Source organism: Nilaparvata lugens, chromosome 11 (genome assembly GCF_014356525.2).
Source record: "Nilaparvata lugens isolate BPH chromosome 11, ASM1435652v1, whole genome shotgun sequence".
Taxonomy (NCBI): Eukaryota; Metazoa; Arthropoda; class Insecta; order Hemiptera; family Delphacidae; genus Nilaparvata; species Nilaparvata lugens.
The window spans coordinates 19,825,359-19,838,233 of NC_052514.1; the positions used below are offsets into that span (position 1 = coordinate 19,825,359).

The window sequence follows — 12,875 nt, forward strand, 5'->3', positions numbered from 1 at the left end:
GAGTTATATTAATTTCCTCTGTAAATTTAACATTATCATAGTTTTAAGACTTCCTTCCGATAGGTTGATACATCATTCAAACTTATTTATGATGGACCTGGGAAAATTTTTTACAGAAGTTAGTAACTTCCTTAGAAGGATTCATCACTACCTTATAGATTTTTCACACGATTACACTTTCATCACTCTTACAGAATTTACAAGATGGTGATTGAAATGACGACTCGTTATTCTGGCTAGCTGTTGCTATTTAATATTCAAAGCTACCGTGTAAAAATATTATCTTGAACAACCATACTTTCAACATAGAATACCTATTCACGGTCTTCCAAGTTTATCCTAAAAAAATATTTTTATAATTTACCAATATTTTATTATATTTATGGTTATATTTTCGAAACTATATTGATGAAAACTTTGGAAAAATCTCTAATCAAGTTCAATAGGTAAGACGGTACCTAATTGTTTTATCCGCATTCCATAAATTCTGAAATAATAGCTGAAGTGTGATACTGGTGTAAAAAAGATTTCTGTCGAAATAAGAATTGATTATATTCAATTACCATAAAATATGGCATTGCAACTCAACAACTATTCTACAAGGTACCTATATTCAGGCGACATTGACTACGATAACTAATTAGCAATAAAAGTTTTAATAATAAGCAATGAAAGTTTTACTGTAATAATTGAGAGTGTAATTGCCAATTGCATTTACTCTAGCTCAGTTGAATGAAAAAAGTATTATTTTTCAATCTTTGCAAAACTCACATTGTATTGAAGGTTTTAAAAGTATTTCTATTGATGCTAAAATGTGAAGCAATCTGGTGAAAAAATTTTTGAAAATGTTATCATCTAGTCCTATTACACATTCTCCTATTTAAAGATCACTGAACATAGAAGAATTGTAGTCTCTTTAATCCATCAAATTCATTCTTTATTGTTTCGAACTTGAAGAAAAATTAATAACAATCAATGTTATACTAATTTGTGTAGTTCAATTCGATAGGCCTACAAGAAGAATGAACTAGGCATAGGCTATCAAATATATGTGGACTGTATAAGTTGAACTTTCTCTTACATAATGGCCAATAAGGATAAGATCAGGATTCTTAGTAATTATTACCACGTACAGAAAGAAGGTGTATCCACTCACCAAGATCGTTAATGGCAATCGACTGCCTTTTAAACATAGTTTCAATTCAATTGAAGCTGATTTTCACATGATAATCACACAGGAAGACACTGATAAACTGTTTTCTCAGAGATTTTTTGGTGCTATTGTATTTGAGTTTCATCAATATTTAGACTACCTTTTCTGTTAGATCACCTCTATCATTTCATCAACTCATTTTGTTAATTCGGCATACTCTGAAATTAGAATAATAGGCCTATAGCCTATAGTGATTTTTAACGTGACTTATCAGTAGTGGTGGAGGATACCCCCTACCAACAAAAAATGGGATGGTGGATAATGAAAAAGAAGTTTGTTATAATTAACAACCATAATAATAAAAACTATGTGTAAAGTTTATATTAGTTTGACTATTGTAATTAATTTATATGAGGTTTTAAATAACTAGTACGAGACCATATTCTTATATTTGCACTACTCAGGACAATATCTACTTATTGTATTCTTCATTAACGATGAAATAAAACCAAGTTTAATCTTTGTTCAAGTGAAATCTTTGGAGAAATTGAAAAACAATTACATTGGCTTCATTTGGACATTTCATTAAAATTTCCAACTTTTTCCCTAACAAATATAGCAAATGTTTTCCCTAACTAAAATTAGAGACATACCTGTCTCTTGTTTTTTATAATATTGTACCGATTCCAAGGATGAATAGATGATGAATTTTATATATTAAAAAGAAGGAAGAATTGTTTCAAACGCCTTGGTGTGCAAGAATCCTCAAACTAATATTTTCCAATTTCGAGTTTCTAGAATTATGTAGGGTATTATTATATTCAACTGTAGACAAAAGTATGGAACAAAGCAAGTTATTTTAGAAACTGGAAGAATATACTGTAAATACTTGTATTTATAAGCATACTTGTGCCCATACAGCGTTCTTATCCTACTCATGTCGGATGTGGAGTTTTGTGGGGTGGAGGTATGGTGGTAGAACAGCTCACATGACCGATATGCTCCATTCCAGGCAGTTGTCATCACTGATTATATGTGATAGGAACGCTGGATGACAGGTGTGTTCCTGGCTTTATTCTATCCGGATTTCTGATTATATGAATTCACTGATGAACAAAATATCAAGAGTAGGTACCGTACTCATTTGATCAAATAATAAAGTCTTCCGTTCTTCTTAATAAAGCTATAATTTTATGTAATACATTATCAGTACAAAACAATAATTAAACAATGTACATAATGCTAAATAAAAAACGAGTTATTATTTAATAGACGACACTTCATTCAATGTTGACAACGACTTTGCCTCTAAGATGACCGGTTTTCACTTTATCATAAGCAGCAGGTAGTTCAGAAAAGCTGAATTTCTCTTGAATCACAGGACGAATCTGAAATTTAAAAAATAAAGTAATTACATAGGTAATTAAACAATTCAATTGATTTTATTTCATGTCCAGGCTAAGCAACAAAAATAAGGATTGACAATAGACATGTACATTGAAAATGAAAAACATATATCATTCTTATATAAATATAAAGAAATAAGAATCACTTGAAAATGGCATAAATGTCCGAAACATGTAGTGATAAAATATTTCAAAAAAAGGGTACTGAGATTCTTATTTCTTTATATTTATATTACAAGTAGCCCTATACAGATTAGGTCTTCACTTTCACATAATTTTCAGTCCAAAATATTTATATTTATATATTTGAACTACATTTTTGAATTAAATGAGAATTTAGATGTATTAAATATTCAATTGAAGTATAGCAGAGTACTATACTGTATATTAAACCTATTAGGTCTACCCAGCCAATTATACAAGCTAAGTGTGGAGGGTGTGGCTATGCAGGGGACTCAAAACGATGTCAAACACCCCCTACATGGCTGAGCTACCAATGGGATATACAGCCCCACTCGTGATGGCCTCAGCTTCTCAGTGTGCATGCATTTTGTCATGCTTCATAAGAGAGAAATCTTATTTATTTAACCTGATAATTCAAGTTATTTAAACGTAAGTTTCTTACCAATGAAGTTTAAACCTTATATACGATAGTTTGTATCTAAATCAAATCATCTTTATTGCTAAAAAAATTACATTCAAAAAATATTTGGGATGCAATTAAATAAATATTGAAAAATACACTGTCAAGATTTCAATATTGATCGCCAATGATGAAGGAAGAATCAAATTCAGTCCATACAACGATTGTGGGTTCGGAACACACCTAAAACTTTAGGTCCATTCATCTCTAATCATCCGTCTCTGACCCCAAGCACAAGCCTCTAAAGCTCACATGGGTATCAACCCCAGCAAAAAAATAATGCCACCTAGCAGTGAGTCAATGATCCCCACCAATAAGCAAATGTGAATAATGAATACAATACAAAAGAACAACATAAAACATTCTAAAGATCACAATTTTGATGATAGTGGAACTTGCAACTTACTTTCCATGTGACTTCAATTCGTGGATGAAATCTGGTCTCCTGTAATCGATGATGTGATCTGCGTTGAGGCTTTCGACCAACTGCACTGCATCGGAGCTACAAGTTGTAGTAACCTACAAAATACAACGATTCAAATACAAAAATACCTAGAAAAACCAAAATATAAATCCAAAATCATTATTGACCGAAGTTTTGGTGGTATTTGTATCCAAATTAAATTTCATTGTTACCTTCCATTTTTTGTGTAAAGATTCTCAAATGAATACTGCTATTTTAAAGACAAGTATGTCTGATACAAAAGTTGAAAAACCTCAATATACAGTGGAAAATTGCCACACGCTAGACACTATAGTGAAGTCATATTTGGCAGTGTCTAATAAGCAATGGTATTGCTATCCTTGTCTACATTCAACAAATCGGATAGCGCTATCTCTCTCTCGCTTTGCTCTGTTGCCAGATCTGCTTTTAACAATGTAGAATTAATAAAATTAATTAACAAAATATTTCATCTTAAACGCAAAAATTCACTACGAAATTATTGAAAAATAAAATTTCTTGCTTAATAGAATATAATTTATTATTTTAGACGATAATGGACATTAATATTACATTAATAAACCTGTATCAGATACCGTCAAGAAGGCATTGACAAGACAGTGAGGATCGGTAACGTTGTTCTCCTACCTTTCTCGTGAACCTCACAACAGGCATGCATACAACGTTACTTATATTAATGGATACAGTTTAATGTGTGAGTAGATTTCCCTCAATCACTGGATTTCATAAGTAAATTCATACAACAGTACCAGAAATAAACAATTTTCTTTCCCTTAACCAGTTGCTACATCATCAGAGATATTTGAAGCAGAATTCACTTTTTTGAAGCTACCATTAGTGCTCAAGAACACATCCAATTTAATTTGTACAATCTGGGTGTTACTTTATAGATGGTGTAGTCACGAGATAGGATCAGCTAGATAAGAAAACACATATTTGGCTGTGAAAACCTAAGTCGGCTAGTGCAAAACAGATTGCGAGGCAGCTAGCGCATGCGCAGTAATCTATTCCCCTCTCTACGCTGCAATTTGTACCCTAACGGCCGTATTCACACTTACCGATTGTCGGCCAACACTGATCATTGTCCTCCGATTGGCTAATTTTCACCAACAGCCAATCAGAAGGCAATTTTGATTGTCGAACAATAAATGTTGGCCGGCATTGGTAAGTATGAAATAAGTAATTCTTGTGACTGAACCAAGAACAGTACAAGTGATACTGAGTTCTTAGAACCAAACCGATTACATTGAGTTAACCATGAAAAATAATTCTAAAAAGCAAGTCTGGAAGTGGGAATGATATTACCTCAGTACCCCACGCTTTCAACATCTGTATGGCAGCAGTTCCGACTCCACCGGAGCCTCCAATGACCAGAACCTTTTTGGTTTCGGCGGGAAGCAGCCACAGATCTCCCGTCACCCTCAGTGCAGACCAAGCTGTCAGTGCGGCGTAGAGTACGGAAGCGGCCTCTTCTATGCTCACATTATCCGGTTTTCGCCTCACCTGCAAAATTCATAGAAAGACATTCAAGTCACTTACTAAGTACTATTAGTTCGGAGAACAGTAGAACTCGCTACACTCACTAACATCACTACTCACACAGGCCCGCCTATTCACACACATACTCTCATACAAATTGGATTTAGAGTATGATGATATATGCAATAGGATCGGTGGAGAACGCTGAGAAATAGAAGTTCTTTACACTTTTGAGCTAGGATGCATGGTTGAAGAAACTTTAAATGTAGGACTGAAAAAATGATCGAATTTATTATGAAAAATCAAAATTTTCAACATGTGATGTATGAATAAGACCGCCTTGGAACGCTGGAAAATAAAAGTCTCCTACACTTTTGAGCTAGGATGCACGGTTAAAGAGATAAAAAATCTGGTGTGGCGCACTCACACAAACTTTCCTTGCCGTTATGAAAAAATTGATCAACTGACGCTAGTGTTCACGCGCATCTCAAGTCTACTATTCTAAGATCTGAGCCAGCTGTTGACAGGACAATAGCGCTACAGACAGGACAATAGCGCTGCAGACATAAGAAGTCTGCTATCCCTTCATAGTGAATGATTTAATAGAATCAACAGTAGCCAACGGTTTGCAATTCAATAATCTTATTTTCTCGAATTTCGAGCTTATTTTCAATTTTAGATGGAAATGTTACTGGACATTAATTGTAGAGATTTTTATGCTCAATCTTTTCCATTTGAAATTTTTTGTTTGAATTGTATCTGAAGCCTGATAATTGGGAATCTAGAATCAAACTTTGCATAGATGGGCGGTCCTCCTGAAATTTTTACAGATATGGGACTTGTGGCTGTTGATAGAGCTTATCAATAACTTTTTTGGTATGAATTTGTTCAAAATCGTTAGAGCCGTTTTTGAGAAAATCGCGAAAACCCCTGTTTTTGACAACATTTTCGCCATTTTAGCCGCCATCTTGAATTTCATTTGATCGAAATTGTTCGTGTCGGATCCTTATAGTGTAAGGACCTTAAGTTCCAAATTTCAAGTCATTCCGTTAATCAGTCAGTTTCAGGAATTCAGTAATTCAGTATATTCAGTCCATGACCGGCAGTCGCCAGACAGACTTCGTCAAAATATAAAACAATCATTACACAAATAACTAAAGATGGCTGCGGATAGGTTGTTTTGTGTGGCTCTGTAGATGGACTGCCATACTAAATCATGAAACAATCTCAAAATGGTCTACAAGTCCACTGGTCTCATCATCTCTCAGTGAGTACAGAGGGTAGTTGATGAGTTTTTTACATACCAGCCTACAAAACTTCCCATAATCCAGCTCACGAACACAAATTGGCAGTCAGTTAAAAAATTTTAGCATCCGTAAGGGGTAGCATTCGTGTGCTTTCGATAGTCTGGAGTAGAGCAGGTCAAGGTTTCCCCGTCTCCTGGTATTGTGGTGGTGCAGCTGGCCCCTCTCCTGGTAGGAAAATAGAGCCCCTCTCTTTTTAGGAAAATATTCCCTAAAACTGATTGCTAAGCTGAGTAAATGTTCTGCTATTTTGCTGATTTAAACAATCAATTTATGCTTTGTTTACAATGGGGAAGTAATTTTTAAAAATAATGCAGTATTCACCAGTTCACTGTAATAATACATAGGGTATTCAAATAGAATAAAAATAGCTAGAAAGGTTCATTGTTTCGTATTTCTTTGAAGTTCAAAAATCTCTTTTCTATTAATAGAAGGCCTATTGAATTTAAATTATACCGTACTTTCCCTGAAGTTTCGGTTTTTATGTCGCGAACCCCCACAACATGCCCCGCGGACCACCAGTTGGGAACCGCTGGTCTAGAATTTATTGGTGCATCCACAATGAGTGAGATTTTCTTCATACTCTTCCCATGAATTCTAATCGTTTCAGGTCACTCTCACTATAGGGAGTTGAGGTTGGAAAAGTCTTTCGTCCTGTGATTGCCAGACATGAAAGATGACATTCGAGTATATGAAAGTATGAAAGTGAGTCCTATAGAGGTATGGTCTATCCCAAGCTGTCTAAATTAGGGTGTCTAGGAAGTTAAAAACTACAGAAATGCGTAAAATTCCACAAAGGTTTGGCTTCTATTATGATTGCTTGTGAATATTTTTGGGTTCCTCCCATCAAGAAACATTGTCATTTTGTGACATCGCAAGCACTATAATAATTGTGATGCTACCAAGTGGATGGTGATAGAGGCTCCGCGTCAGAAATTGATTATTTAGGCACGTCATAATGACAAAAAGAATCTTGTAAATAATTAACTATTTTTACCTCTCACGTGCCTGTTTAAGGATAAACTTGATATTTAGATATTACATTTAGTATGACATATTACGACTTCTCTCCATGTTGGCAATCCTGAATATTTCAATCAAGTTCCTAATCATGATAGATATAACTTTTGGCATCATTACCAACATTAAAGGAATAAAGATTGCTTACATACTGACTGTGAACGACAACGTTTTGGGCATGACAACCCTGCTGGTGAACGGGAACAACTCCGTAGACCCGATCGCCAATTTTGAGATTGGTGACTCCGTTGCCTTTAGCGACTACCTCTCCGGCAAAGTCTCTTCCCATAATCAGAGGTAGTTCCACGTCCTGTGCCGTGCTGCATGTCTCCAACTGACGAAGGGCGTTTAACATCACGTTCCCATAACCATCTGTATCAACAAAATATATCATTGATGATAATTTAAGAATTAATATTGCATTGCTGACACCGAATATCATCAGTAAATCAAGTAACCTTAATATAAATTCAAGTTGAAAATATCCAATGTCCTGAACAAGGCCAGGTTTTCCTGGATAGATCGTGTCAAGTAATTGAAAATATATTATTCACAAACTGTAGGCAGTATCACATTCCAGCAAATCTTCAACTAAAAAAATTGAAATAGGAACCTACAAATGAAATAGGATAAGGTTGACAACTTGGCTGGTGTGTGACATTGGACATTGCCAACAATAAATTTTGTTCATTTGTTTCTGCAAACTACTTGACACAACTTTTTCAAGGTAGTCAGGGACATTGAATATTGACCAGTAAGTAAGGCCAGTGTGTGTTTGTCTTTGTTATCATATATATAGATAGACCCCTAGATTATATTCTGAGTTGAACATCATTCGTCTTCATGGAATTAATTTTATGCTAGATGTAGCCGCATATATACCTTGTAGTAATACGTAAGAAGCGATACGATTTTGTAAGGTATAATAAAATTATGCAGTTAGGCAAGACTTAAAAATTGTATTGCTCTTTATAGGGATCTTAGAATAATTATTAGATATAAGCTACCTCGCTAGGTACCTCTCATATAGATTTCACATGCTCTTGCAGTATCACGTACTCAATGCTTACAGATACAGTACAGAAATTAGATTACATAATAACGATGTCTAAATCTATAATTAGTGAAGTGTAAAAATAAAACTTTCATAACATTATGCAATTGAATTGGAATTCCTAGGTAGTAACCTAAAGAAAGGTTTGTATAGGCCTGCATAGAAGTTTTATTTAGCCTACTGTACTTACTTGTCATATGAACATCAATAGGATTCACCGATGAAGCAATTACTCTAACAAGTACTTCATGTTGGTGTCTTATAATAGGCATTCGAACGTGCTTGGAAAATTGTAATTCTTCCAGACCGCCATAAGAATGGACTTGCCAAGCTGACATTCGAGCACCTTCATATTCGGTTTGAGTTTGATTTGTTTCGGATATTGTTGAATATGCGGATGAATTTAATCTGATAAGTTTAGTAAGATCTTGTCTCAACAAATCCAATACTTTTAAACGCGATAACATGATGAATAATACTATGGAAACAAATTGTACATGACAAAGAAGCAAATAAATAAACACAAAACACAGCGGACAGCAGACGACAGTAATTCTATCAAAACAAACCTATCGATTAAGGAAGTATCGATAACCGCAGTAGTCGATTTAAATATAAATTGACTCGATATTATATTATATCGATTAATTGCAAACTGAAAAGCAAAGCAGCTGAGAATTTGTTGGAAAGTTCTCCTGTAGTTGTCGTCTGCTAATTTATTTTTATTCCTTTGAAAGCTGAATGCAGTAGAAATTCTGAACGGTTTAAGGTTTAAAAAGTATTATTTTATAATCATTTTGAATAAATAATATATGAATGGTATGATTAGATTGTGATACTAATTCAACGTGACTGTTTGCTGAATTTTCAAGAATTAAAATAACAATTTCATCTCTATCTTATAGTGGTAAGGTTGGATCTTTTATTGCTAACAACTCTAATATATTATAGTCTAAGAACTATCCCTCTTTAGGCTAGTATAACATTCAGATTCAGCTACCAGTCTCGGCAATCATTTGTGAATCGATTCACAAAATTAGTGTAGACGGTAATGACATTCCTTACTGTAGCTCAGTTAAAAATTTAGGCATTATTATGAATAATACTCTTGACTGGTCAGAACAAGTGAACAAAACTTGTAAAAAGGTATTCTCAGCCATGCATGCATTGAAGAAAATGCACGATATCCTCCCTAGAAACATTAAATTATTATTGGTTCAATCTCTCATCTTCCCACATTTAATGTATTGTAATTCTGTTCTTAACGATATGCAAGTCACTCTGAATAATAAACTACAGCGTTGCCAAAATTATTGTCTACGTTTCGTCTACTCTCTCCAACGCCATGATCATATCACCCCAGCCCACATTGCTAGTTCAACATTAAAGCTTCCCGATCAGAGGCTTTTTCGAATAGTCAAGCTTGTTAGAGATATCTTGATATACGGTAATCCGAACTATTTTAAAGATGATTTCAAATTTGTCTCTGAAGGTAGGAGGATAGATGCTTCACATACTAGAACCGGAGAAAGTACTTTAAGGATACCCAATCATCGAACTACTATTTTCACAAAATCCTTCTTAGTCAGTGCCTGTCGTGCATGGAATGCACTTCCTGTTTCTATCAGGTCCATCGAGAGCCGAGCGAGCTTCATCCTAACTTTAAAAAAACATCTTTTGGAACAAATGACTGAAACTGTCCGGCCCTAGAACGATCACATGACATCCATCCCCCACCCATCCCACAAAAACAAACCTTTAAACCATGTTATAGAACGAATTGTATATATATATATATATATATATATATATATATATAATATATATATATATAATATATATATATATAAACTCATGTTATTTCAATTATCCACTGCATAATGCTGTATATTACTGAAAGTTGATAACCCTGATCTACTTTCAGCCTACTTCATTTTATTAATCAATTATTTGATCTTATCTACCCATATAATTATTTTACTCTATCAATTTTCTGTTTTTTTTTCTCTTTAATATTCATATTGATTAAAACTTTTACAATATTTCCATTAATAAATAAATCCTTAGTTTAAATAACGAAATTAACGTTTTGGTAGAGAGTTAGTGGGGAGGATATTTTTAATATTCTTTCCGAAGAATGGACATTGATATGTCCAAAGCTCCGCCAATTTATGTAGATGCATAACAATATGATTATTATCTATAGTTATTATATTACAAACTGCTTTTTCATATCATATACAGTTCAATAATTATTTTCTTAGTCTATATTATGTAAATTCATCTATAATTTTGCTGTATTGTAAGCTATTGTATATAAGTGTATAAGCCAGTATATATTGTAATCTACATAAATAAAGTACTCAATCAATCAATCAATCAATCAATCATTGGGTCGCTAAGTTTCCGAGCGAGTCGGGGGGCATTGGTTGTTATTATACTAATCTATTAGTTGGCTGCCAGTATTTGGCGACCTTGCTGGTGTCTCACTTGGATCTCCAGCACGACAGTAATGATTGTTTCATATTTACCGTTTCTGGGACGTTTTTTGTGCTGCGGTTTCGCGACAGCTCTGTACATCAGCCAAAGCCTTTCTTACTTACCGACTACACAATTTCTGTTATGTTAGCACACAGCAGATGTATCACTGCTATCTTACATAAAAGTAAAAACTTGTTTGTTTACCATAACAGAGTGATGCTTTCCAATGACATGAAATCTGTCGTCCGGGTCTCAACAACACCGTTTGGTAAGTGGGAAAGGTAATCCATAATGATAACTTTTTAGTTCAACTGTGCTAGGGGGAGTGTAAAAACTGCTATTCCTGGTGTTTTACTGGTGCCCCAGCGCGCTCATTAGGCTGCGACTGATGGCTGAGTGTAATACGACTTTTGAATGCAACTATACTTGTAATTCAGTCCAAATAATTTTCCATAATAATCCATTTCATTCTATTCCTCATTCACATTCACACACCCGCAATCTTCAGCCTAAAGTTTGGGTGATTCCTACGTCAACCGTTGGATTTGTAGGACCGTTGGGAGGATCGAAGAAGTAAAAAAAGTAAATCAATCCTTGTACAGCAGGAGGCTGATTTGCTGTTTGATGCTGCTGGAGGGTGGTTGGAAGCAAATTAGTTGCTACTGAATGTGGAAAATACACAAAGATTGGTCTGTACACTTACTTGACTTAATACTTGAGGTCGTTGTCAATGACTGGGGTTTCCAGATAAGCAGTGTCGGAAACACTGTACACTGAGTCGCAGTCAGATCATCAGTGCTCACAGTGTGACTCTCCTTGAATTCACCATTGATCCAAAACTTACCTCGGAGTGCCATATTGAGGGCATCTGTAAGAGGTTGTCACGAGTCACCTATTTGCTTAGGAAGTTGACGCACTTGGTCAGCAGCCCTACTTGCTGGTAGTGTACCTTTTTCATAGCATCCTGAGCTTTGGACTGCTGCTGTGGGGTCATGCTTCTGCATGTGAAGATGTTTTCAAGCTGCAAAAGAGGGCCATCCGCCTTTTTACCTTTAGTGGATTTCTGGATCATTGTCGACCTCTCTTCCATTTCACAGGTGTAATGACCATTTACAGTCATTACATTTACTTGTGTGTTCTGTGTATGTGCGAGCAAATCTTGAAAAGTTTAACACGAGGAGTGACTTCCATGGTCACGACACTAGGATTCGAGGTCTCATAGATATACCATACCGCCTTTGTCAAAGACCCGTGATGCATTTCCTGCATTAGCCTTGCAGATCTTCAATAGACTGCCGGAGGATTTGAAGAGGTTGAACACACCAGCATTCAACCTGAGACTCAAATGTTGGCTAATCCTCCATTCAGGAATATTTTCTAAACGACTTGGTAGGCCTTGTCTGACGTGTACTGCCATCACGATAGTTGCAAATAATGTGATAAATGTTAAAAGTGACATATTTTAAACTCTTAACGAAACCCATCCGGCATTGCTGGTATTGGTGAAGAGGAAGGTATTCAGGTAATTCAATGGTCCATTCTGCCATTCTATAAATGGGTTCAGTGAGCGACTGCCAAGGGCGAAAAATTCAGTTAGAGGTTCCAGGTTCCCCAGGCGCAAATCAGGCTGAAAACTGTTTTCTAAAAAAAACCAAGAGATGATATCTCAACATATCACTTGGTAAAGAAAGCACTAACTTACATCTTGGGATTTGAAACACATAAATAAAAATGAAAGACACCATTGTCTGTCTACCTTAACTCTATATTTATTTTTTCGGTAACTATTTACACATGTGTTTACAAACATTGTACAATGGATTAGTATCACTTTTATTGAAAAATGACGCCTTTTCAGTCGGTTTCAATGCA

General features: G+C 35.0%; 2 protein-coding genes across 3 annotated transcripts in view; one reads left to right on the forward strand and one right to left on the reverse strand.

Moving 5' to 3' along the window:
- The window catches only part of LOC111052426 (SET domain-containing protein 4), a 58,133-nt gene that overhangs the window by 32,323 nt on the left and 12,935 nt on the right, over positions 1-12,875 (forward strand). The window contains exon 1 of one of the 2 annotated variants that reach the window (XM_039437787.1): positions 9,165-9,429. The exons of the other annotated variant lie outside the window; for it this stretch is intronic. The gene's annotated coding sequence lies outside the window, so the exon portion shown is untranslated. Of the gene's footprint in view, positions 1-9,164; positions 9,430-12,875 lie in introns of those variants that run through there. 2 annotated transcript variants of the gene reach the window in all.
- On the reverse strand, positions 3,391-9,092 carry LOC111052449 (reticulon-4-interacting protein 1 homolog, mitochondrial). The gene is made up of 4 exons (XM_039437789.1): positions 8,713-9,092; positions 7,617-7,840; positions 4,971-5,168; positions 3,391-3,721 (listed from the first exon to the last, which is right to left on the reverse strand). The coding sequence occupies exons 1-4, from the start codon at positions 8,987-8,989 to the stop codon at positions 3,605-3,607; spliced, it is 816 nt and encodes a 271-aa protein (XP_039293723.1). The 5' UTR covers positions 8,990-9,092; the 3' UTR covers positions 3,391-3,604.

What these genes read in the sequence shown, in the direction of transcription:
- LOC111052449 (XM_039437789.1), bottom strand. Translation starts at nt 8,989, where the DNA reads ATGTTATCGCGTTTAAAAGTATTGGATTTGTTGAGACAAGATCTTACT. An exon ending in TATTGATGTTCATATGACAA is followed by an intron (nt 7,841 to 8,712) that starts GTAAGTACAGTA and finishes TTGTTGATACAG; the next exon opens with ATGGTTATGGGAACGTGATG. An exon ending in TGAAAGCGTGGGGTACTGAG is followed by an intron (nt 3,722 to 4,970) that starts GTAATATCATTC and finishes TGTATTTTGTAG; the next exon opens with GTTACTACAACTTGTAGCTC.